At 52.9% G+C, this 23,510-nt stretch overlaps 2 protein-coding genes and 1 long non-coding RNA gene across 5 annotated transcripts in view; all 3 read right to left on the reverse strand.

Moving 5' to 3' along the window:
• Positions 1 to 1,462: 1,462 nt before the first annotated feature.
• On the reverse strand, positions 1,463 to 10,101 carry Fance (Fanconi anemia complementation group E). 2 transcript variants are annotated; one of them, XM_004624454.2, is made up of 10 exons: positions 9,801 to 10,101; positions 8,576 to 9,191; positions 8,109 to 8,153; positions 7,811 to 7,879; positions 7,369 to 7,512; positions 6,146 to 6,269; positions 5,894 to 5,972; positions 5,496 to 5,562; positions 3,791 to 3,916; positions 1,463 to 1,894 (listed from the first exon to the last, which is right to left on the reverse strand). In XM_004624454.2, exons 1-10 carry the CDS (start codon positions 10,046 to 10,048, stop codon positions 1,793 to 1,795), a joined length of 1,620 nt encoding a protein of 539 aa, XP_004624511.1. In that variant the 5' UTR covers positions 10,049 to 10,101; the 3' UTR covers positions 1,463 to 1,792. The 2 variants fall into 2 exon arrangements, with proteins under 2 accessions (XP_004624511.1, XP_023576353.1); XM_023720585.1 differs by having other exon boundaries at positions 3,723 to 3,916.
• Positions 10,102 to 13,733: 3,632 nt separating this feature from the next.
• LOC111818511 lies at positions 13,734 to 16,948 on the reverse strand. Of its 2 annotated transcripts, XR_002822489.1 has the most exons (4): positions 16,859 to 16,948; positions 16,643 to 16,753; positions 14,468 to 14,615; positions 13,734 to 14,287 (listed from the first exon to the last, which is right to left on the reverse strand). It is a non-coding gene; the product is annotated as an uncharacterized LOC111818511 (long non-coding RNA). The 2 variants fall into 2 exon arrangements; XR_002822488.1 differs by having other exon boundaries at positions 16,643 to 16,877.
• Positions 16,949 to 20,544: 3,596 nt separating this feature from the next.
• Positions 20,545 to 23,510, reverse strand: part of Ppard (peroxisome proliferator activated receptor delta) — an 84,062-nt gene continuing 81,096 nt past the window's right edge. The window contains exon 9 of the transcript XR_002822079.1: positions 20,545 to 20,555. The gene's annotated coding sequence lies outside the window, so the exon portion shown is untranslated. The remainder of the gene's footprint in view (positions 20,556 to 23,510) is intronic.

Genomic DNA, 23,510 nt, shown 5'->3' on the forward strand with positions numbered 1-23,510 from the left:
GGCCACAGCTGTGAGCAGATACCCACCCATCTGCCACCTGAGTCTCTTGTATAAGCCACCCTCACCAGCCCCCTGGCAAGTTGCACTTCGAACCAGAGTCCCCATCCATCTTCCTGGTCAAAGCTTTGCCACTAAAGTCACCTTGCCCCGGTAGCTTGTCTCCTACCTAAGCAGCCTGTCTTGTAAGAGCCAGTGGACCAGGGTGCAGTGCCATGCCTAGGGCGGGCACACGGGGCCACATGTCAGTCACACAGGCTGGGCATAGCACTGTGAAGGTGGCTGACAGCTGCTGACCGTGGCACATGTGCCCTTCAGACTTTGGCCCATCTCCCCCTGCCCTCAACACCGGGCCTTAGCCCTTGGCCTGATCGCCCTCCCCAGCCATCGTGCCATGACAGGGACAGCGATCCCCAGGAAGTGCCTGCCAGCTGACCTGGCCCCACACCCGCATGCTGTAGTAAACTTCTGCTCTCCGTGTGCAGGTGCCCTGGGTGGCACTGGGCTCATTCCTGCCAAATGGGTCCCCCCCCTTCTCAGCCCACAGTAACCCAGGCGAGGCCTGCAGTCCCCTCCGGGCCATCCACCCAAAGCCTTCCTCAGCCCCCCACTCTGATCCCCTGCAGTGGTGGCCGAGCATCTCACCAACCCAACAGTCACCACCCACTGGCCTGTGGTGGGTGGTGCCACACAGTCATGGCCCACGGAATGTGAGTGAATTTCAGGATCAATGTTCTACTGCCTTTCCCTCCCTGGAAAGAAAATACCCTGGTCACTGAGTGGAGAGGAGGGAAGGTGGGGCACACTCTGGGCCAATGGGAAGGCAGATGCTGCTCCCGACAGGAGTCATTGTGCTTCCAGCTGGCTGTGTGTGTGTGGGGTACAGTGGTCCCTCACTTACCATGGAGGTTACATTCCAGACATCCCCATAATAAGTGAAAATCAGTGAAGTAGTGACTTTGTATTTATTTTAGTATTTATTTATATTTTAAGGCTTTATAAAGTCCTCCCCACACTCTTATAAACCTTTCCCACACTTTAAAAAACACTTCTAGGGGCCAGGGAGATGGCTCAGTAGAATAAGAGCTTGCCCAGCAAGCACAAAGGCCTGAGTTCAATCCCTCATCCCTCAAAAACAAAAACAAACAAACACTTCTAATGTTCTTAACCATTTTCTAAACTCATAAACCTATGTAATTTTAACAATATACATATACTGTATGGTACTGCAAAGTCCTGTGATATAGTGAAAAATCTGTGCTAAATAATTAGTATTTTTTGATAACCCATGAAACAGTGAGTCTGTGAGCTAAACCACAAAATAGAGACTACTGTACCAGGGAATCAAACTCAGGACCTTACGCTTGCCAAGCAGGTGCTCATTAAACATGGCAGGAGCCAGGGAGATGGCTCAGTAGAATAAGTGCTTGCCTGGCAAGTGCAAGGGCCTGAGTTCAGTCCCCGGTTCTGCCCCCCACCAAAAATAAATAAATAAATAAAAAATTTAAAAATTAAAAAAAATAAACATGACAGGTAAATTACTCAGGAAGCCTTTGTCCCAGCAATCTGAGCAGTGGTGAGGCCTGAGCTAGGCCTGCAGGCCCTGCATCCTGCCCCTTGGCCCAGCGAGCCCTGCCGTCAGGAGGCCAGGATGGCTCTGTGCCCCTGGCCCAGGGAGGACGTTGAACCTGAGGTCGCCTGGCTCTGCTTTTACCCTGCGGCAAGGGGTCAGGACAAGGTGGCCAGGGCAGAAGTGTCTTTCAGAAGTTGCTGGTGCTATTCCAGAGACCGATGGTCAGCAGCCCAGGCGTCTCAGGGCGGCCTGCAGGGACTTCCGCAGGAAAGTGGCATTGGGCTCCAGGGCCACTGCCAAGCCCAGCCTTTGAGTCTCGGTGATCTGGGGACAAGGAAGAATCTGTCAGGATCTGGCCCTGTCACTCCCCAGGCCTCCACCACAGGCTCTGCTGAAGGCCAGAGAGGAAGCCAGGACTCAAGGACTCAGGAAGGGAGGGGCAGCCCCTGAATTCTCTGCAGCAAATTTTATGAAGCGGACAAATGGTCCTGTGCCTGTGACCTCGAGAAAAAGATAAAACTGGCCGTGGGTACTGGCGCAGAGCTGCTATAACCCCAGCACCGACGCAGGAGGCTGGAGCAGGAGGCTCGGGACTTCAGGCCGGCCCGTGCCACACGGTGAGTGTGAACTACACTGCTGTGACCCTGAAGGAGAGGGAGAAGATGGGTGAGGAGGGCAGAGGAGAAGGGAAGGAAGAGAGAAAGGGTAGAACACCAAACAGTCATGGACATACTACCCTCGAGAGAACTGCAGAGAAAGATCCAGCCCATGCAAGCGCAAGGGCCCGAGTTCAAGCCCCAGTTCCGCAAAAAAAAAAAAAAAAAAAAAGCCCTACATTGTATTTTTCTCCTTGCAGAAACTCCAAACAAGACGCAATCCCCAGGGAAAAAAAAAAAAAAAAAAAAAGCCCACAACCAGCAGGCCCCTGGGTACAATGCTGCCCGCCCCGCAATGAGATGTGCAGCAAACTCAGCCTGAGTATTCCCCCCACCATGGATTTATTTTTATGTATTTAGTACAGGATCTGCAGGGTCTCACTACACAGATCAGACTTGTAGTGCTCCTCCTGTTTCAGCCTCCCAAGCGCTGGGATTCCAAGCACGCACCACCACGCCCAGTCTCTCAACCTGAGTCGGGTGTGTGTGTGTGTGTGTGTGTGTGTGTGTGTGTGTGTATTTAGTACAGGATCTGCAGGGTCTCACTACACAGATCAGACTTGTAGTGATTCTCCTGTGTTCAGCCTCCCAAGTGCTGGACTACAGGTGTGTGCCACCATGTCCAGTTTCAATCGCCTTCTCAGCACACCCTGGGGTGGGGCCAGCACAGCACACCAGGGATTGAACCACTGCAGCTGCACTCTGCCTAAGCAGGCGCTTTAGTCCACTGAGCTATCTGGCCGACCCTCAACCTGAGTCTTAATGCCACATCTATAAAATGTAGCTGCCAGGCACCATTGTGCACACCAGTAGTCCCAGCTACTAGGGAGGCTGAGGCAGGAGGATGATTTGAGCCCAGGAGTCTGAGACCAGCTGGGGCAACATGATAAGACCCCATCTCAGGAAAGAGACAGAGAGAGCAAGCGAGAGAGAATAAGAAAGAGAGCACATGGTAATGGCAGTGTTATACCGAGGCCTAAACCCACGGAATATCCTAGCAGGATCATGGACGTGAAGGGCTTGGAGCTGTGTCCGGGCAGAGCGAGGGTGACGGAAGTGTTCACTGTAGTTACTCTCACCCTCCAACCTCATGCCCTCCCCACCACACCACATTGTTAGGCCCCAGCCACGGCACCCTTCGGACCCCACTGCCCACATGGGGTGCCCCAGCTTGGCAGGCCCTTCCTGTACCCAGTGCTCAGCTGCCCCTCACCCTGAGCGAGTCTGGAAGCCAGCACCAGCCACAGCCACAGCCGCAGCCAGATCAGCTGCCCCTTTCCCTCTTGCAACAGCCCCACATGTATCTGATGATTATGTCTGTTCCCCTCAGTGGCCCGGGCTTGGGGCACGGCTGCTCAAGGGGAGGGACTGCGTCAGGATCACTATCAATCCCCCAGGACCCCAAACAGCACCTGGCCCAGGGAGACCCAACCCCCAAACCCAAATTCTGGGCACAAATGTGCAGTTTCCTTGGCCAACACTCTGGGATTTTGTACCTCGCAAATAACGTGGGGCCCAGACACAGCTTTGCCAGGACCAGTCCCGTGACCCTGTTGACACTCACGCTGGCCTGGTACTTGGTCATCACTGTCAGCATGAGCTTGGCATAGGCCATGGATGTGGTGGCTGTCAGCCCCTCTTTACAGAGCTTCTCCATGAGGACACCGAACTTCCCAGGGGTCATCTCCACCTGCATGCAGGGGCAGATGGAGCAGCAGCATGAGAAAGGCCTGGCTCTTCAGTCAGCCAGCCCTGGACGCAGTTCCCTATCTCCTAGCTGGCTGAGCCTGACAGGGCACTTATCCAAGCGTTCTAGCAGTGTGGCTCTGGACTGTCCCAAAAGCCCATGTGCTGAAGGGTAGGCTCCCAGGCGGGAGGTGGGGCCCAGTGGAAGGGAGTTAGGCTATTGGCTGCATCCCCCTGAGGATGCTATTGGGGCCCAGTTTTGCTTCCTGGCTGCTCAATCCCCACTACTGATGGATGGATAGGTGACGGGATGGATAGGTCGATGGATTGCATGCAGGGATGGGTGGGTGGGTGGGTGGTTAGATGGTTAGGATGGGACAGATGGATGGATGGATGGATGGATGGATGGATGATGGGTAGATGGGATGGATGGATGGATGAACGGGATGGATAGGTAGGCAAACAGATGGACAAGATGGATGGATATGTAGGTAGACAGATGAATTGGATAGATGGGTGGAATGGATGGGTAGATAGATGCATAGGATGGACAGACGCATAGGTAGGTGGCAGGATGGGGGGATGGATGGGTGGATGAATGGGATGGGTGGATGGAGGGGTTGGTAGGTGGGAGGATAGGGGATAGATGGGTGGGTGGATAGGTTGGATGGATGGATGGATGGGTGGGTGGATAGGATGGATGGATGGATGGATAGATGGATGGATGGGCGGGCAGGCAGGCGGATGGGCGGGCAAACAGGCGGGTGGGAGGGCGGGCGGGCAGGCAGGCAGACAGACATGACATTGTGGTTTGGATCTGCAGTGCCCCCACCAAAATCTCACACCCCCATAGCAGAAGCAGAGCTTTTGGGAAGTGATGGCTCATGGGCGCTGTGCTCATCTGCAGATCAATTCCCTGTGAGCTCAGAGCTGAAGGTGTTGGGAGGCAGCCCTGGATGGAGGGGTCACAGCAGGTGGGGCCAGAAGCATCTGTCTCTCTCCCTGGCTCTTCCCTAGTCTCTCTCTGCTTCTTGGCTGCAACAACAGGAGCAGCTTTCCTCTTCCCAGTGCTTCCACCATGCCGTCCCTGCCTCAGGCCAGCCAACCACACATGGCCTGAGACTTCTGAAACCCTGAGCCCAAAGCTGTCTCTCCTTCTCTAAGTTGTGTGTGTCTCAGTGACCAGAAAGTGACTAAGATCTAAAGAGCTGTGTGAACACATGCATCTCTTACCCAGTCAAAAAGTTAAATGCACACACACATCAAAAAATCCTGCCACATGGAGCTGGGGAGATAGCTCAGTAGAATAAGCGCTTGCCTGGCAAGCACAAGGGCCTGAGTTCAATCTCCGGTTCCAGGAAAAAAAAAAACTCCTGCCACAAGGAACAGGCCGAGCTGCATGGACGTGTGTCTGTTCTTTGCTCCCAGCCTAGAAAGCTGTGAGGTCTCCCACTGTTGTGGGCCGCCTGCTGGAGGGCGGCTCTCCTGCCTGCCCTTTCATCACCAAAGACTGACACCCAGGAGCCCACATCATCCAGAGCCCTGCCCTTTCCTGTCTTCTCCTCTCCAAGGCAGCTGCTCACCTGCCGCTCCAGGAGTGCCTGCAATACCAGGAAAGTTTCCTCCCTCCAGGACAGCTCCAAGATCTGCCTACAAAACAGAGGACCCAGTAAGCCCAGGCTGGCCTCTCCGAGACCTCACACCCCGCCGCTACTCCTCATGGGGCAGGGGCTTGAGACACACAGCCAGCCCCACAGCACTGCAGAGATGGAACTGGGGAAGACTGCAGCCGTAGGCCAGGAAGGTGTGAGGCGGCACAAGGCAGGTGAGTGAGTGTGCCAGCCCAGTACAGGGACCCTTGCAGGCGCAGCGTCAAGACCTAGCTGGCTCCCACAGTGGCAGTGGCAGTGGCAGTGGCAGTGGCAGTGGGAGCCCGGCCTTGGGAGAAGATGGCGTGCAAGGCACAGGGCCACACACTCACCCCAGCATGAGGGCCCGAGCATCTGGCTCGAGGGACTCGTCCTTCATCAGGTGACACAGCAACTCTGTTTGTGCTGGGCCTGGGCAGGCACAGGGAAGAGATGCGGAGGGAAAGAAGGCCGGGCTGAGTCAAGGGTATGATCAGGACCGCAGCAGGCACTGCCCACTCAACACCCGATGCCACCAGGGCCGGGCCAGCGGCAGGTGCTGCGACGGGAGGAGTGCAGCAGAGCGAGGGGCTGGCGCCGGTTACCTGTGCCTGGGGCCTGGAGCACGGGGCCCAGCAGGGCGCTGCAGAAGGGGTAGGGGTGGCTGGCACAGAAGGAGGTCAGCGTGGCTCTGAGCAGCCGGGAGGCAGAGGAGGTCAGACAGAGGATCTGCGGCAATGACCGGAAACAGTAACTTGGTTCTCACCTCCATATCTTTTTGCTGCTCGGGGATTATACTCAGCTCTTTTATTTTTATATTTAAATTATTATTATTTGTGCGTGCACATGCCTCTGCAGATATGAGGTACAGGGAATTGTACTCCATATCTTCGCAATGAGCTACATCCCCAGCCCTTTCTTTTTTTTTTTTTAATTTTATTTATTTATTTTTGTGTGTGGCCAGCTCAGCCCACCAGGGGGCGGGGCTGGCTGGCATGTGGTGCTGGGGGATTGAACTGCAGTCCCTGTGCTTTGCTAAGCTTGTTCTAAGTAGGTGCTTTAGACCACTGAGCCATCTCACCAGCCCCTCGTTCTTTCTTTTTTTAAATTTTGAGGCAGTCTCATTAAGTTGCTAAATTCCCCATGCTGGCTTCACATTTTTATTTATTTATTTATTTATTTATTTATTTATTTATTTTTGGCAGAACCAGGGATTGAACTCAGACCCTGGTGCTTGCCAGGCAAGTGCTTATTCTACTGAGCCATCTCCCCAGCCCCTAGCTTCACATTTGTAATCCTCTTGCCTTGGCCTCCCTGCGTGCAAGGATTCCAGGCATGCCTCACTGCACCCAGCTTTCAATAAATGTTTATCAGACACAGCTTCCAGTCGATAATCTATGTTATGAAAGAAGAAGGAACCAAGTTCTTTGTAGACTCACATGTATGCACCCTGTGGAAAAGACACATAGTTCTCATCCCCAGCTCCCAAATCCTCAAAAGTTTCTCAGTCAGATCTTAGAAGGTTCTAAGGTTAAAAAAAAAAAAAGCCAGGGCTGAGGATATAGCTCAGTGACTTAAGTGTCTGCCTGGCAAGTGCAAGGTCCCAAGTGTGATCCCTGGTACCACCAAAAAAAAAAAAAAAAAAAAAAAAAAAGAGCCAATGGGTAGCTGGCCAGGGACCATATTCCACTTGGCCAGAGGCCTCTCTGCTGCCCCAGCGTTCCCAGACAGGTCACAAGGCCAGGATGCTGTCTCCCTTGCACCCCTCATGATGGCTCAGACCTGCCCAATTGTCCCCAGCACTTCCAGGGCCTCCCAGAATACCTACTCGTCCCAGAAAGAGGCTCCTGGCCAGAACAGTGGCATTGCTGATGCTGAGACCCGGGGACAGGGCCAGCAGCCAGGTGCAGAGCCGCAGGAGGCTGGCGTCAGAGAGCTGTGGGAGCTGCAGCTGGGCACAGAGCCGCTCCACCTGCCATGGTAGGGGGACATGCAAACGCCCAGTCTGGTTCTGCTAGGCTGGCACCAGCCAAGTGGTCGCAAGGGGCAAAGCAGGGCTGCTCCAGAACAAGGTAAGGCAAGAAAAACCGCCCTGCTCACCTGGGCAGGAAGCTGGGCTCAGAACTACCAGAATGACCCCTACCCCCCCCCCCAGACAGAAAGGATCAATTCTCTCCCCATTTCCCACAGGAAGCAGAGAAACACAAATGGGGAAAGGTGGAGAAAGGGACATCATGCCCTCAGGGCCAGGCAGGCTTTCCCAGTCTCACCTGGCAGGGACTGCATTCATGAAGAAGCTGCAACTCTGCTGGGGGAGTGTCTTCCAGCCCTTCCAATCCCTGGGGAGGCAAAGCCATGAAAGGCCTGGCAGACACCCTGGTAACAAGTCCCAGAGGACAACCCTTCCTTTGGCAAAGTGATTGAGATTCTAGAAGGTGCTAATGAGTGAGGGCCATGCCCAGGGCTGGCTGTGCCCCGGAAGCCCCACCCCCACCCCCACCCCCAGGCTGTGCTGGGGCCTCCCCAGGCAGGAGGTGGGGTTCCCGTGTATAGGCCAGGGCCTCTCACCTCCCCAAAGGTCTTCAACAGCTGCTGCAGCCTGGGCACCTGGTCCTGTGAGGGAAAAGCTAGTCACTGCCAAGGCCCTCCCCTGCACTGCAGCCCTGAGCTGTGTCCCAGTGTCGCTGGCAGTAGAGCAAGGGTGGAGATGACCAGAGCATGGCAAAAACACAGACTCCCATCTTGCAAAGGGCCTACGAATCCCACTGGACAGGGCTTTTGCATACTCTGCCCCAATAAGGCAGAGTTGCCCTGGGCAGGGAGCACGGGTGGTGCTGGCAGGACTGGCCTTTCCCCTCACCATACCCTTCAGCACCCCTCATTATAGATCACTGAGACAAAGGCTAGCACCTCCCACAGTTCCCTTCCCAACCACCTCAGTCATCACAACTGGGAAACTGTGCGGCCAGCCTTCCCCACAGATAAATTCCCCACTCCTAAATAGTGCTGCCAAATCCGGCTTGCCCACACTGCACCTGGAGGGCTCTGGGCAGCTCCACACTGGCAGCTGGGCCCTGTGTCTCCCCTGGACTCTGGAGAGCACTATAGGGCACAGTGACCACAGCAGGCTGGCTCTTCACAGGTGATGCTCCTCCTCCCTCCGCCAGGGGCTCCAAGGACCAGGCTTTGGGCCTCTCCTCCTCGCCGTCACCTTCCTCTTCTTCACCGTGCCCACCTCGGAACCTTTTGGGGTCCCTCTCTCCCTCAGGACTGGCAGTCACTTCCTCTGGTTTCTTGCGTTTTCCTCGATCCTGGGACTCTTCGCCCCCCTCCTCCCCGTCAGGGTCTGGAGCCTGGGGTGGTTTTAGCCTCCTGCCTCCTTGGCCCAGTCCCCTAAAGAGGCTCTGGAGCTGTTCCTGGCACCCTTTGGACAGCAAAGAGACTCCCCCCATGGAGCCCCTGGGCCCGAGGTCTCTTTGCAGCCATTTCCCTAGGGTCTGGAGCCAGGGATCAGAAAGAGAGCTGGAGTCCTGCTGGATGATCTGCAGCATAGCCAGGAGCTGGCTTTGAGGCAGCGAGGGCCAGATAGCCATCAGCAGGGACAGCAGGTTCTTCTGGCAGAAGTGGGGCAGGCGCAGCAGCAGCGGTCTCCTGGGGAGCAGAGGGAGAGCTAGCAGTCAGAGCATCTGCCACAGGGAGCTTGCATCCCAGGAGGCCAAGCAGATGGAGAAGGGACAGCCTGAGGGCCACTAACAAGCATTCACTGAACATCTATTATCACCTGGCCATGCTATCTGAAATGGACTTCTACTTCAGCTAAAAGAAAAAAATTCAGAGTTGGAACCTGTTCTCTAATAGGCGTATGCTTGTTTTATGTAATGAAAAAAGTCTATTCCCATAGTTTAGGCAAAAATAATGACCCAGGATACTATACACAATTTTAACACACAATTATCTGAGTGTACTTACACAGCAAGAAAACTCAATTATTTTTCTGAGACAGGGTCTCACTATGTAGTCCAGGATGTCCTGAACTCACTATGTAGTCCAGGCTAGCCTCAGCCTCTAGATTACAGGTGTGCACCACCACGCCAGGCTGCACTCCAGGTTTTTAGATGTAGAAGTATTCAGTCAGAGCCGATTTGGCGCCATTTACAATAATGCCCACGGCAGGCCCCTCCTTCCTTGCCCTGGGAAGATTTAACCTCTCTGGGCTCACTGGGTCTGGCTTCCTAAATGAAGGCACCGATGGGGACTTACAGCTCCAGGCGGCCGCCAGGGCACGACAGCACTGGCTCCTCCTGGCAGAGCGCCCCTAGAAGGCCTCCCCAGTCGAGGGGCTCCCGGTCGCGGCGGTCCAACGTCCGCAGCACCCCGAGGCCCCGCCGCACCCCGTCGGGCCCGGCCTGCAGCACCTGCAGCAGCAGGCGGGCCGGGGCCTCGAGGGGTGCCCACGGTACCTGCCCCGCGCCCTCAGCCCCAGGAGGCGCCGCCTGCGGGGTCGCCATGGAACTCCCGCGGAAAGTCTCGTTCCCGCCTAGAGAGGGCGAGAGGGGCGGGACCGGCGGGAGGAGGTGCGTCAGAGAGTCCGGAAGGGGCGTGACCAGGAGACACCCAATCAGAGAGTGAATGGGCGGGACCAGGGAGGGTCTTCACGAATCTGGGCGGGGCCAGAACGGAAGAAAGGTTGGTTTGTAGGTGGAGTCGGCCGCAGAGATTAGGCTTGTGGGCGGGGTCTGACGGAGGGAAGGAGGCGCTGCCAAGCCTCTTTCTCCCCGCTGCGGAAGCAGTAGGGCGGAGCGGGAGTTGGGGTCCCGCGTGCTAGGGCTCCAGACTGTAATTTTATTTGGGGATTGAACTCAGGCCTTTGCGCTTGCCAGGCATTACCCCGGCCCTAAACAGAGTGACAAGAAGCCTAGTAAAGGGCCTCAGCACGGTGGGAGCCCCAGCACTTGCTACAGATGAGCGCAGACAGGTCTCAGATCACCTGGCTTTCCCTCCTTAGGAATATTCTGAGCTTGAGCTGATTGGGTTTTTTTGCGGAACCAGGGATTGAACTCAGGCCCTTGCGCTTGCCAGGGAAGGGATTATTCTCCTGAGCCATCTCCCCGCCCCCTGTAGAATAATTTTAATGGAGCTCTTAGGGAAAACTCAGGAATATTTCTTAGTGTCTTAATTTTTTTATGTTAATTAAATATTTTGGTTTTTTATTAATTTTATTGAGAAAGAAATAACAATGAGACAGTTCCAAAACAGGTTAGTAGGACAGTTACAGTAATTAATACATTGGGGCTGGGGAGATAGCTCAGTTGAATAAGTGCTTGCCTGGTAAATGCAAGGGCCTGAGTTCAACCCCCGGCTCCACAAAAAATAAATATTAATACATTGCATAGTGTTGTCTTCGTAGTATTCAGAGTACAAGATGCAGACATGATGTCTTCTTTAAACACTATTCAAAACTTTCTTCTCATGAACTAAGAGAAAGTAGCTAATATCTATGCTTTTTTTTTTTTTTAGAGACAGGGAGTCACTATGTTGAGACTGTCTTGAACTCGATAGGTAACTAAGGCTGGCCTCAAACTCACCTTAATCCCCCCACACAAAAAAAAAAATGGCTGAGGAGATAGCTCAACAACATAAGCACCTGTCTGGTAACCTCAAAATATATAGATAGATAGATAGTTGATTGATTGATTGATTTAAAACACAAAAAAACAAAAACGGGCCAGAGAGATAGCTCAGTATAATAAGCACCTGCCTGGCAAGTGCAGGGTCCTGAGTTCAACCCCCAGTACTGAAAAAAAAAAAGTCACCTTGGTCTTCCTGCTTCAGCTTCCCAAGTAAGTGCTGAGATTACTCGTGTGTGCCATCATGCCCAGCCTTCCAGGCACTTCTTATTCCAGGTGAGCAGTTCTAACTTTGAAGAGGAGGTTGACCAGATGGTAGGGGCAGGGACTGGCAAGCAGCAACTGGGGCCATGTATGCCATAGAGGATGGAACTGCCCTGACAGCCTCAAATACATGATCACTAGGCTCCTGCTGGTACAAGCAGGTTTCTAGCTATCTGCAAGAACAGCAGGGATAGGGGCTGGGGAGATAGCTCAGTAGAATAAGCACTTGCCTGGCAAGCGCAAGGGCCTGAGTTTAATCCTTGGTTGAGGGAGGGGGAACAGCAGGGAGAGTCCTCAGTGGGTCACTGGGTAGGAGTGGGGTCTTGAGATCCTTTCCCAAACTCCATGAGGTCTTTACTGGTATGGTGGACAGACAACTGGTGGTCAACTCATTATGCCCAGCTGAACTGGCCCAGCATGGTGCTGGGTGGGGGAAGCCACCTGATGGTGGTTGCTGGTTGCATAAGAGGCAGAACTAGAGAGGAAGGATTTAGAAGCTATAGGGAGCTGTTCATTTTCCTGGAGGAGATTGTTGTGCTGGCTTTCCTGATGCACTCAGCTAGCTGTTCTTATTGTCAAAGAAGCTCAGGACCTTACTGTCACTGAGAATGGCTATGGTTCACTTCAGGGGAGCTCTAGTCCTCGCTTTGAACATCGCTTCCTGGCTCTGAAGAGGAAGATGGTACAGGGCTCAGTCTCCTGGAGAAGCTTGTCAAGTTGGCTTTGCTGATATAGATTTGACTGTCCTCATCGGGACCTATCTATTGCTGAGGATGGCTGTGGTACTTTTCAGGGGAGCTCTGGTCTTTGAATGTCACTTCCTGGCTCCAGTGCAGATCCCTCAGCCTGTTAGAACAGAGCCTTCATCCTGCTGGCGTAGATTTTCTGGCTTCCACCACTGATCTTTGGGCCATCCCGGTTCAGATCTGTGACACAGGTCTGCAGGAGACGTTTTTGTGGGCTCTAGGCCTCCAGCTGGACTCATTTTTTTTTTTAAATTTATTTATTTATTTGTGGGGGGGGGCAGCTCAGCCCACCAGGGGGCGGGGCCGGCTGGCATATGGTGCTGCGGAATTGAACCGCGGTCCCTCTGCTTTGCTAAGCTTGTTCCAAGTAGGTGCTTTAGACCACTGAGCCATCTCACCAGCCCTCCAGCTGGACTCATGCAAGATGTAGCTGTGAGATCCAGGCCCTCAGCTGGATTATTTTGGTCTATCATGTGTGGTGACTATTATAAAAATAATCTTGGGCTGGTGAGATGGCTCAGTGGTCTAAAGCACCTACTTGGAACAAGCTTAGCAAAGCACAGGGACCGCGGTTCAATCCCCCAGCACCACATGCCAGCCCCATCCCCAGGTGGGCTGAGCTGGCCACACACACACACACACACACACACACACACACACACACACAAATTTTTTTAAAAAATAATCTTACAATTAAGTGTCCTGTACTGTATTGTTTCTCCTCGTAAGCCCCTGACTACAACAGCTGGTGTTTGTGATGTTATTTGATGGACATTGTCACACAGATCTGTAATCCAGCACCCTGGGAGGCTGAGGCAGGAGGATCACCAGTTCAAGCCCACTCTAGATAGCTTAGTGACTGACTTTTGGTTTTTTGTTTGTTTTTTGTTTTTTGGGTTTTTTTTTTTTTTTTTTTTGGCAGAACCAGGGATTGAACTCAGGTCCTTGCGCTTGCCAGGCAAACACTTATTCTACTGAGCCATCTCGCCAGCCCCCGTGACTGACTTTTGTCTCAAACTAAAAAATTTAAAAAGGACTGAGCAGGTTGGGGAGGTAGCTCAGCAGTCTAAGCACCTGCTTGGTAAGCACAAAGACCTGGGTTTGATCCCTGGTACTGCATGCTGCGCCAGCCCCACTGATCCCTGCTACTGCATGCTGCGCCAGACCCACTGTGCTGGCCACCAAAACCATAATCCCAGTGCTGGGGAGGCTGAGGCAGGAAGATCACTATGAGTCCAAGCTGCATAGTACAACCCTGTACCAAATAAATAAATAAAAGTATTTTTTTAAAAAAATTTTTTTTCAAAAAGAAAGGCTGGGGGTCTGGCCAAATAGCTCAGTGGATTAAAGCGCCTGCTTAGGTAGATGGAGTGGCTGGCTGGGGTTCAATCCCCACTGTGGTGTGCCAGCCCCACCCCTGGGGTGTGCTGAGACAGTAATCGACACTGGGCGTGGTGGCACACTCCTATAATCCCAGCTCTTTGGGTGGCTGAACACAGACGGATCACTATGAGTCCGATCTACAAGAGAGACCTTGTAGACCCCTACTAAAAATAAGTAAATAAATTAAATAAATAAAGGACTGGGCTGTAGCTCAGGATGTAGGCTCCAGGTTTCATCCCTAGTGCTGCACACAAAGGTGTTTGCCCTCCCCACTGTCATCTTCTTAGCGTATCCAGTGAAGCTTTCCAGGCACCACATTACCAATATGGGGCCAGAGAAAGAACTCAGGGGCAAGCTTGCTCCCCAGTGCGAGGAGGGTAGGAGCTGACCACCCTGTAGACATCACAGCCTGTGGTAGGTACATTTTATTGGTTTCCTTTCCAAATCCTTCTATAAAATGAGCAAAGCTAAAAACCAAGGCCTGGCGTGCAGGAAGAGCCTCCTGTGAGAACTACCGCCCTCACGTCCCCAGCTTGGGTAGAGGACCTTCTGCTTTCTGCATCTCCAAACTGCAAGAGGAAGGCCTGCCACTGTGCGGAAGGCCAAGCTAGTAGGGTCTGCCAAGATCCGGCAGGAGCTCAGGGTCCCAGAGGACTACAGGATGGCGTGGGAAGGCTATGTCATCCGCTTGCCTGGTGGGCCCCAGGAATGACGCTGAGCCTGGCACCTGTAGGGAGAGAGAGGACCGGTTTCAGCCACAGGGTCCCAGGAACAGGGAACAGGAGGGGCTGCACACAGGACAGGAAATCCACCTTAGGTCCAGGGACCTTCTGCCCCCTCTACAGACGTCAGGTAGAGGCCCGCAGTCATCCTGATCATGTGTTACAAGCCCCCTGTCTGTTCCCACCTGGCTGCCTGGAAACTGTTGCACAATCTCAGGCCAAGGAGAAGCAGAGGCCAGCGCCGGCTCCGGTGGCTGGTACAGGTAGAGGCAGCAGTCGGATCTGAAGGGGCAATGGCCATTCCCCTGTGTGAAGAACCGGTACTCCGTCTGGCTAGGAGAGGGCAGAGGGAGAGAGGTGCTCAAAGTTGATCCCTAAAGTTAGGCAGCTTGTACACAACAGGAAAGCACCCCTCTAAGCCTGCACCACAGATCATTGTGTAGATCGGGCTTTGGTGATTCCAGCAGATTCCAGCAGAGGGCAGTGAAGTGACTTACAGCTCCCTTTCTCTAATTCCGTCTCAGGGACCAACAGGGGGCCCCAAGAACCTCCTTATCTTCAAAAAAGTTAGAGTAGCAGTACCAAAGTAGGGGGGATCAGAGGTAGACCAGCCTCAGGTGCATCTCAGCAATCAAGTTAAAAGTTGGGCATAGTGGTCCATGCCTGCAACCCCAGCACTCAGGAGGCTGAGGCAGGAGTGCTGTGCATTTGAGGCCAGCCTGGGCTCCACGGTGAGTTCAGGCCACCTGAGCTAGTGAGACCACCATCTCAAAAACAAGCCCCCTCTCCCCAGAAAGCAAGTTAGGGTAGTGTCTGGGCTGCAGGGTGGACTTAAGACGTGGTAGCTGCTGGCTAGGGATTATCGTGCTGCCCGCTGAGATTTGCGTTTTACTCTGAAAGGCCAAGTTCAGGACAAAGTTGTAAACAATCTAGTCTGCTTCAGTAAGACCAGCTTTTTTTTTTTTTTTTTTTTTTTTTTTTTAGTACAGGGTCTACAGGGTCTCACTACGTAGATTGGACTCGTAGTGATCCTCCAGTTCTCAGCCTCCCAAGTGCTGGGATTACAGGTGTGCAGCACCACACCCCTGGGGCCAGGGATAGAAGCCCCACCCCACCCCCCATGTCTGCCTAAGCAGGTGCTTTAATCAGCTGAGCTATCTAGTCAGTCCTTAACTTTATTATTTATTGATCTTTTTTTTTTTTTTTTGAGACACCATCTCACTATGTAGCTCAGACTGGCTCCAACCCAGGATCCTCCTGCCTCAGCCTCCCAAAGTGCTAGTATGACAGGTTTGTATCACTTTGCCTGGTTGAGAACAGTTTTCTCCTGGCACAAAAAGAACCAAGTGAGAAGAAGGCAGAGCGCGTGCTGGCAGGCTTTTCCTAGCCTTCTCCCTCGCTGCTCACCCGCAGAACGCAGCTGAACCCTTCCTGAGACCTGGCGCGGACCCAGGGCCCCACCAAGCACCTAGGTGGGAGCCTGGAAGTCTCTGCATACAACTGTCCCTTTCTGCTATCATCTGACCCGCGACCACCTCTATGTGGAAGGCTCCGTGCAGACTGTCTCAGCATCCAGCCCTCAACCGGCCCCTTCATAGCAGCATCAACCCTGTGCTGGAGACATAATAATCTTCCATTGTCACTTAGTCACCCAGGCCTGGCCTCTCAGTGAACCCCTTCATGCTGGAACCTGCTGTGAACCCTAAGCCAGGCCTCCCGTGCCCCTCTCCTCCCAAACCCAGCTCCAGTTGCCCCCTGCTCGCCTTTCCTCAGTGGTTGCCCTTGTAAGGGTTCCAGACCCATCTGCAGGGTGAGGCTGACTTCCCCAGGAAGAGGCCAGACCATTTCTAGATCCCACCTGTATCCTAACTCAACATATGTCAGCTGTCATAATCCCTGGGAAGAGGCAGGCCTGGTGGCGCATGCCTGTCATCCCAGCATTCTGGGAGGCTGAGGCAGGTAGATGGCATGTCAGAGCCCAGCCTGAGGAATTCAACACTTAGTTTTGTTTTTGCAAGATCCTGTCTCAGAATAAAAGATAAAAAGGACTGGGGATGTAGCACAGTATGAAGGCCCTGGGTTCAAACCACAGTACTGGAGAAGGAAGGGAGGAAGGGAGGGAGGAGGGAAGGAGGGAGGAAGGAAGGGAAGATGGGTGGAAAGCCAGGCAGGTCTGTCCTGGTCCCTGGAGAACCAAGTTACCAAGTGGCCCTGCAGTGTGTGATCTGAGCCGGGTTAGAAAAGACCCTACTGGCTCCCCTGAGGAACTCCGCTTGCTGCCTCCTGCAAGGGGTCTGTCGGTGCCGTCCCTCCCCAGGCCAGCAGCCCGGAGCCTTCCCCACCTGCTCTGCCAGCCTCACCTGGTCTGAGCCTTGAAGGTCTGGATGAGCTGCTCCTTCTTGGGCCCCTCGGTCACCCAAAACTTGTGGGGGATGATGTAGCTGGAATAGTTGTGGCACTGGGGACAGCCCCTGCAGGGGGTGGGATAAAGGCCAGGATGGTCACAATCCCTCAGGCCACCTGCCCCGTGACCCACACCTCATGGGGGCGGGGGCTTCCCAGAGACTGGCACTGACTTGGTGACCTCCTGCGGCAGGCCTGGGGTCTGGCGCCAGGCGCGGAGGCAGCCCAGGCAGTGGGCATGGCTACAGTTGGGCAGGATTCCGAAGATCCTCTTGGTCTCAGGCTTGTCCAACACTCTGTCCCCGCAGATGTCGCACACCACGTCCCAACTGTCCAGCTGACCCTGCAGCTACAGGAAGTCTCAGACACTCTCCTGCCACTGCCCTGAACCCAGCCAGGGTCCCCACGGGCTACCCTTCCTGGAAGTCCCGGTGCAGCCCTCTGCCACCCAGGTCTGGTACCTCTGCTACATTCAGGCTCTGTAGGACGCCCGAGACCTGGGCGTCACTGGGATCCCTGGCAGCAACTGTGAGGGGAAACTGGAGTCATCACTCTTAAGTGGCATGTTGCTCTGAATTTTAAGCCTCCCCCATGAGCATTTTTTGTTGTTGTTGTTTTGGGAAGAGTAAACAGGGTGTTCAGGGTCTCACTACTAGATCAGACTTGTAGTGATCCGCTTGTTTACAGCCTCCCGAGAGCTGGGATTACAGGTGTGTGCCACCATGCCAGTCCCAATTGCCAACTCAGCGTGCCCTAGGGGCGGGGCCGGTAGGAAGGATTTGGGATGGAACCGGCCCCTGAGCCTGCAGGCGCTTTAATCCTCTGAGCTGTTGGGCCAGCCCCCACATGAGCATTTAGACCTGTGCTGTGGAATACCATCACCAGCATCTGGATGTGGCTTCTGCTTCTTCTTCTTCTTTTTTTTTTTTTTAATACTGGAGACTGAATGCAGGTCCTTTGCACTGAACTACATTCCCAGCCCCCCCACACCCCCTTATTTTTTTGAGACAGGGTCTCACTAAGTTACTAAAGTTGCCTAGGCTGGGCTCAAACTTGGGATCCTCCTGCTTCAGCCTTCCAGTGTTGAGATCACAGATGTGTGCCACCACACCCTTTTATAGATGAGGCACCAGAGCTGCAGAGTGGTTAAGTGCCTAGGCAGAGAAAACAGCTCCCATTCGAAACCAGGTACTTTGGCTCCACAGGCACTGTGGGATTTTCCTTCTCAAACACAAGACAACAAAGAGAGGGGAAAATGTCCCTGCTGAGACCATGAGGAGGGGAAGAGTGGGAGGGAAATTAGAGGCCTGCTCCCCTCCATATGCATGTGCCCCCATGCTGTGCCCCTGGGACTCACATGACACAATCAGGGCCCTTTGGGAACTGCCAGGAGCCTCCTCCAGGCCCAGCTCTGAGAGGGTCCCGAGCCGGCCCCAGGCCCAGTCCACAGGCAGCGAGGGCAGGAAGCTGGGCTCTGAGGCCCTGCGGGTCAGGTGCAGCCAGGGTTCCTGCATGGTGCGAATGCCGGGGGCCTGGAGGGCACCAGGTGCTGATAGCTGCCAGGGATGGAAGAGCAAGGGGACAGATGATGTCCTCCCCTCATGCCCTGTGCCCTCCTGCCCAGAGGAGGGGGCTTACCTGCATCTGTCTTCATGGAAACAGAAGCCAGCAGACCCTGTCAGGTGCAAAAAGGCCACTCGGCCACCCAGTGATGGACCCTGAAGACCAAGTTCCTAAGAGATGGCCAGAGTCAGGCCCAGCCCCATTTCAGTGTCTGCTTTTGTTCCTTTCTTTTCTTTTCCCTTCTTTTCTAGATTTTTTTTTCTTTCTGTATTTAGGGAAGGGCCTACAGAGTGTTCAGTGTGTAACTACTAGATGGGACTCACAGTGAGTCTCCTGTTTACAGCCTCCCATGTGCTGGGATTACAGGTTTGCGCCACCACACCCAGTCTCATTCGCTGTCTCAGCACGTCCTGGGGACAGGGCCAGCATGGAAGGCTGGGGGATCAAATCTCTGGCCCCTGCACCTGCTTGCAGGTACTTTAATTTGCTAAGCTATTTGGCCGGCCTTGGTTTTCTAGATTTTGGGAGGTGGGGGGATTTTTTTTTTTTTTTTTTTCCTGTGCTGGAGGTTGAGTCCAGACCATTTGCACTGAGCCACAACCCTAACTCTTTTAAAAAGCTTTTTATTTACAGATAGGGTATTGCTAAATTGTCCAGGCTGGGGCAGGGGAGATGGCTCAGTATAAGTGCTTCTCTGGCAAGCACAAGGGCCTGAGTTCAATCCCAGGTTCTGCCAAAAAATAAAAATAAAACAAATAAAATAAATTGTCCAGGCTAGGCTCAAACTTGCTATTCTCCTGCCTCAGCTTCTCAGAGTGCTGGGGTTACAGGTGTGTGTGCCATCATGCCCAGCTTGGGCCATATTTTAAAACATCAAAATTAATGCAAAAAAGAAAAAAAAAACCTATGGTGAACAAAATACTGACCTTTTAAATAAAGACGCCAATCCTGCAGGACATCTTGCTTGCCTCACCTGGTCCTGCAGCAAGAACACAAATAACCAAGATGGAGACAGGCGGAAACAGGGATTCATGGGAATGAACAAGCGCTGAGACCTAGCGCAGGTGCCCTCCATCTGCGCAGTGATGGGCTCATTAGCAGCCATTGCCTCATTGGGATTGGGGATGCTGGATTCTGGGAGTTTCTCAGGCCAAGGTCTGACCCCGGGGTGGCAGGACAGAGGTTGGAGGTCACAGCTGGCCTGGGAAGTGGCAGCCAGGAGTGGCTGGAGCCAGACAGCAGTGATCCTGGGGAGAGCCCTGAGCCGGATATGGACGGAAGAGGAAGAACTGGGTCAGGCCTGAAACCGGCCTCTGAACTTTTACAACTGGAGCCCAGACAGCCTGGGCTGACGCTGCCCTGGCCCTGTGCCGTAAGGAACAACTGAAAATCTCCTTAGTAGATATCCTTTTTTCTGGAGGTGGGGTGGGATGGGGGAACCCTTTGTTACTACCTGGCTGCCCTTCCTCCCAGGCTCGGTGAGCGGCTTCACCCGAGCTCCTCAGTTCCACAGTATCTCTCCTTCCCCCAACTTTGCTTCCCTTGGCAGAACTGATCACCTCCAGCTTTTGCCAAAATAATTGGTGCCAAGGTAGGAATGTCTGAGGCTCAGGGAGCCGGCATGCCCTGGTACAGAGCTCCTGTAGACAAAGGAATAACTCTTGAAGTTATTTGCCATGCAAACATTTGTGAGTACCTGGCTGCAGGTGCTAAGTGCCATGGTTACAAGGGTGACAGAGAGAAGATCGCCCTCATGGAGCTCTTTGTGTCTCTAGGTAGAGTAACCCTTGCAAGATGGAAGAGCGAGAAGGGGAGCAGGGAGCCCCTATAAGTAGCAAGGCTGGCACAGCCTGGTCCTTCAGCAACCTCAGGTGCTGACTCCTGTGGACCATCAGGGCACAGGGCATTTCTATGGCCTTCTGATATTGCAGTGAGGAGCAAAGACATGGGGACTTCCCTGCAGTGTTTGCCTGAAACTAGACCCCTACCCGGTTGGCTGCTGGAGAGGGGGCCTGCTCATCCACTGTGGCCGCTGCCATTTGCCCCTGCGGGATTCATTCCAGCTGCAGCCACTGGAGAGAGCAGCCCCTGGCGTCCCGCTCCTTTATCCACCCTCCACAGCAGGGCCAGGCCCAAACAGGGAAAGAGGAGGCCTGGAAGCTGGGAAGCTCCAGTGGCAAGGAACAATGTGGTCACTGGAGATGGGTCCTTCTGGAGTGGTGGTCCTGGGCCATGCGCTTCCCTGGCAGTGGAAGGCTGGGCTGTCCAGGGGCACAGGGCACCCCCCTACCCATGAGGCTGCTTCTGCTGCGAGGAGGCCCTGTGAGACAAGCTCTCTGCAGCCCATTCCAGGTAAACAATGAGAAGCCTGCTTATCTGATGGAGCTGTCTGAGGTCTGGGAGTGAGATGAGCTCATGGCCCAGGCTCGCTGGCTCCAGGCCTGACGTGCAGCTCAGCACGGGAGCCTGGGCCTGAGCCAGGAGACCTGATGGGGCCTGGGACAGTGTCCTACCCCGCCCTCAGTCCTATATGTGTCTGTGGCCATGGGCCAGTTAGGAAGGACCATGACCTTTAAGGCCCTTCTAGCTGTTTTTTTTTTTTTTTCTTTCAGGCACTGGAAATTGAATTCAACACGTTTTTACTGAACTACATCTCCTGTCCATTTTTAATTTTATTTTGAGACTGGACTTCATTAAGTCACTAAATTGCGTAGAAAATCTGATACTCCTGCCTCAGCCTCTCATTCGATACAAGGTCTTATAATGTAGCCCAGGCTGCCCAAGAACTTTTTTTTTGGGGGGGTGGGGCAGAACGGGATTGAACTCAAGCCCTTGTGCTTGCCAGACAAGCGCTTATTCTATTGAGCTATCTCCCCTTACGTGTGTGTGTGTGTTTTTTTTTTTTTTTTTTTTGGTACTGAGGATTGAACTCAAGATCCTGTGCTTGCCAGGCAAGCGTTCTATTGAGCTATCTCCCCAGGCCCTGCCCTAAAATTCATCATCCTGCCTCAGCCTCCCAGGCATCTGAGATTGCAGGTATGTACCACTGTACCCAGATTTTTTAAATTTATTTTTGCGAACTGGGGATTGAACTCAGGCCCTTGTGCTTGACAGGAAAGCGCTTATTCTACTGAGCCATCTCCCTGGCCTTTAAATTTTTCTTTTTTTTGCGGAACCAGGGATTGAAGTCAGGCCCTGGCACTTATTCTACTGAGCTATCTCCCCAGCCCTCCCAGATTTTATTTCTGAGACTGTTGGTCTCTTACTCTGGACTCTCCAGGAGACTGTGCTGCCCTGTGTAGGAGGCAAGCAGGGAAACAGGAATTCACTTACACTGAAAGGGAAGTTTTAAGGTTGAATTTTAACAGCTTCCATTGAAACACTTGACTGGGAACATTTTTGTTACATATTTTACTTCTGCTGGATCCAATTCTTCTAAAGTTTTGATTCACTTTACATGTGCATTTATATAAAAGTGTATATATCTTTTAAAGGTACTAAGAGTTGAACACGGGGTTTGATGCATGATAGGCAAGCACTATACTGTGTCCTCAGCCTTTTTTTTTTTTTTTTTGAGACAAGGTTTCTAAGTTGCCTAGATTGTCCTTAAACTTGTGGCCCTCCTGCCTCAGCCTCCTGGAGCTAGGATTACAGGTAAAAGGGCACTATGTCAGATTTATGGTTTTTTTTTTTTAAGTTTTATATTTTATTAAGATAATTTCATGTGTTTTCCCCATTTAGGCTTTTTTTTTTTTTTTTTTTTTAATTTTATTCATTTCTGTGTGTGTATGTGACCGGCTCAGCCCACCAGGGGGCAGGGCTGGCTGGCATGTGGTGCTGGGGATTGAACCGTGGTCCTTGTGCTTTAGCTGAGCTTGTTCTAAGTAGGTGCTTTAGACCACTGAGCCATCTCACCAGCCCAAGATTTATGTTTTAAAATAATAAAAAAACACTTATTTCCTATGCAACAGTTAATCATTACATGGTGTGTGTGTGTGTGGGGGGGTGTTCCGGGCTCTAGTTTCCCAGAACTTGGTTTTCTGTTTCTTTCTCCTGTGCAGCTGGGATGGAACCCAGGGCCCAGAGCTTGCTAGGCAAGCACTGTACATGGCTACGCCTCAGACCTGGACTTGCTCATGTTGGCAATCTCGTGGGAATTCTGCACTGCCTACTTACGGTCCAGGAAGCTTTTGTATGTGCTTCAGCCAGGTTTCCTGGGGAGATTAACCAGCCCAGAAACCTGGCTCGCTCGCTCTTTCTTTCTTTCTTTCTTTCTTTCTTTCTTTCTTTCTTTCTTTCTTTCTTTCTTTTAATGTATTTTTGCTACAGGGTCTCACTACATAGATCAGACTCATAGTGATTCTTCTGTTTTCAGCTTCCCAAGTGCTGGGATTACAGGCGCGCGCCACCATACCCAGTCTCAGTCACTGTCACTGTCTCAGTGTGCCCCAGGGGCAAGGCTGGCATGGCAGGTCTGGGGATTGAACTCCTGGCCTCTGCGTCTGCCTAAGCAGGCGCTTTAATCCACTGAGCTATTTGGCCAGCCCTCTTCTAATTTTCTTAAGGTTGCTTCCCCCCCTCAGTTTAAATGTTGGATTCAATTTATCCTGAGCATCATTAAAAAGAGACCAGGGACAAAAAAACTTTGGTCCTGAGAGAAAAGCACAGGTCTCAAGGCTGGGGACAGAACAGGCTCCCGCTAGCCCTCGAAACTCCCTCCTCTCCTGGCGACACCTGGAACACAGGTGATTGTGCCTGTCAGGCTGTGCTATCCACTAGAGGGAGGCAGGGAGAACACGTGTGCACAACAGCTCCTAAACACAGAGCAGAGGTGACCTTGACGCAGGGGTGGAGCGACAGGATGCTACCTATGCCTTTGAAGCACGGGAAGTCAGGTGACCGCAGTCTCAGGTCCACCTCCAGAGATGCATTCGTAGAGCAGTCTTACCTGCTCAGGAGGTAAGTGGAGACACACACTCTGATTATTTTTCCTCCCACTTGATGGAAAAGACAGAGAGGCGAGAAAATTAAACAAGTAGCTCCGTGATACAGCGCATGCTTAGCTTTCCCAAGGCCCGGGGTTCCCTCACTTCAGCTACCAAAACAAGAAACTGGGAAACTGGAACCAAGTTCACAGACACTCCTTGTGACCTGCTATGTCAACTTCATGGGATCAAGGACTGCCTAGCAGATTAGTACAATGTGCTCTGGGTAGTCACAGAGTATGACCTTGGATACTACACATGGCCCCTCACCTCCTCT

Source organism: Octodon degus, unplaced genomic scaffold, assembly GCF_000260255.1.
Source record: "Octodon degus isolate 3935 unplaced genomic scaffold, OctDeg1.0 scaffold00005, whole genome shotgun sequence".
NCBI lineage: Eukaryota > Metazoa > Chordata > Mammalia > Rodentia > Octodontidae > Octodon > Octodon degus.

Excerpts from the sequence above, each read along its gene's own strand:
- Fance (XM_023720585.1), bottom strand. The coding sequence starts at position 10,048 with ATGGCGACCCCGCAGGCGGCGCCTCCTGGGGCTGAGGGCGCGGGGCAG. Across the intron at positions 6,270-7,368 it reads GGAGCCTCTTTCTGGGACGA|ATCCTCTGTCTGACCTCCTC; the intron begins GTAGGTATTCTG and ends TCATTGCCGCAG. Across the intron at positions 5,563-5,893 it reads GCTCGGGCCCTCATGCTGGG|GCAGATCTTGGAGCTGTCCT; the intron begins GTGAGTGTGTGG and ends TCTGTTTTGTAG.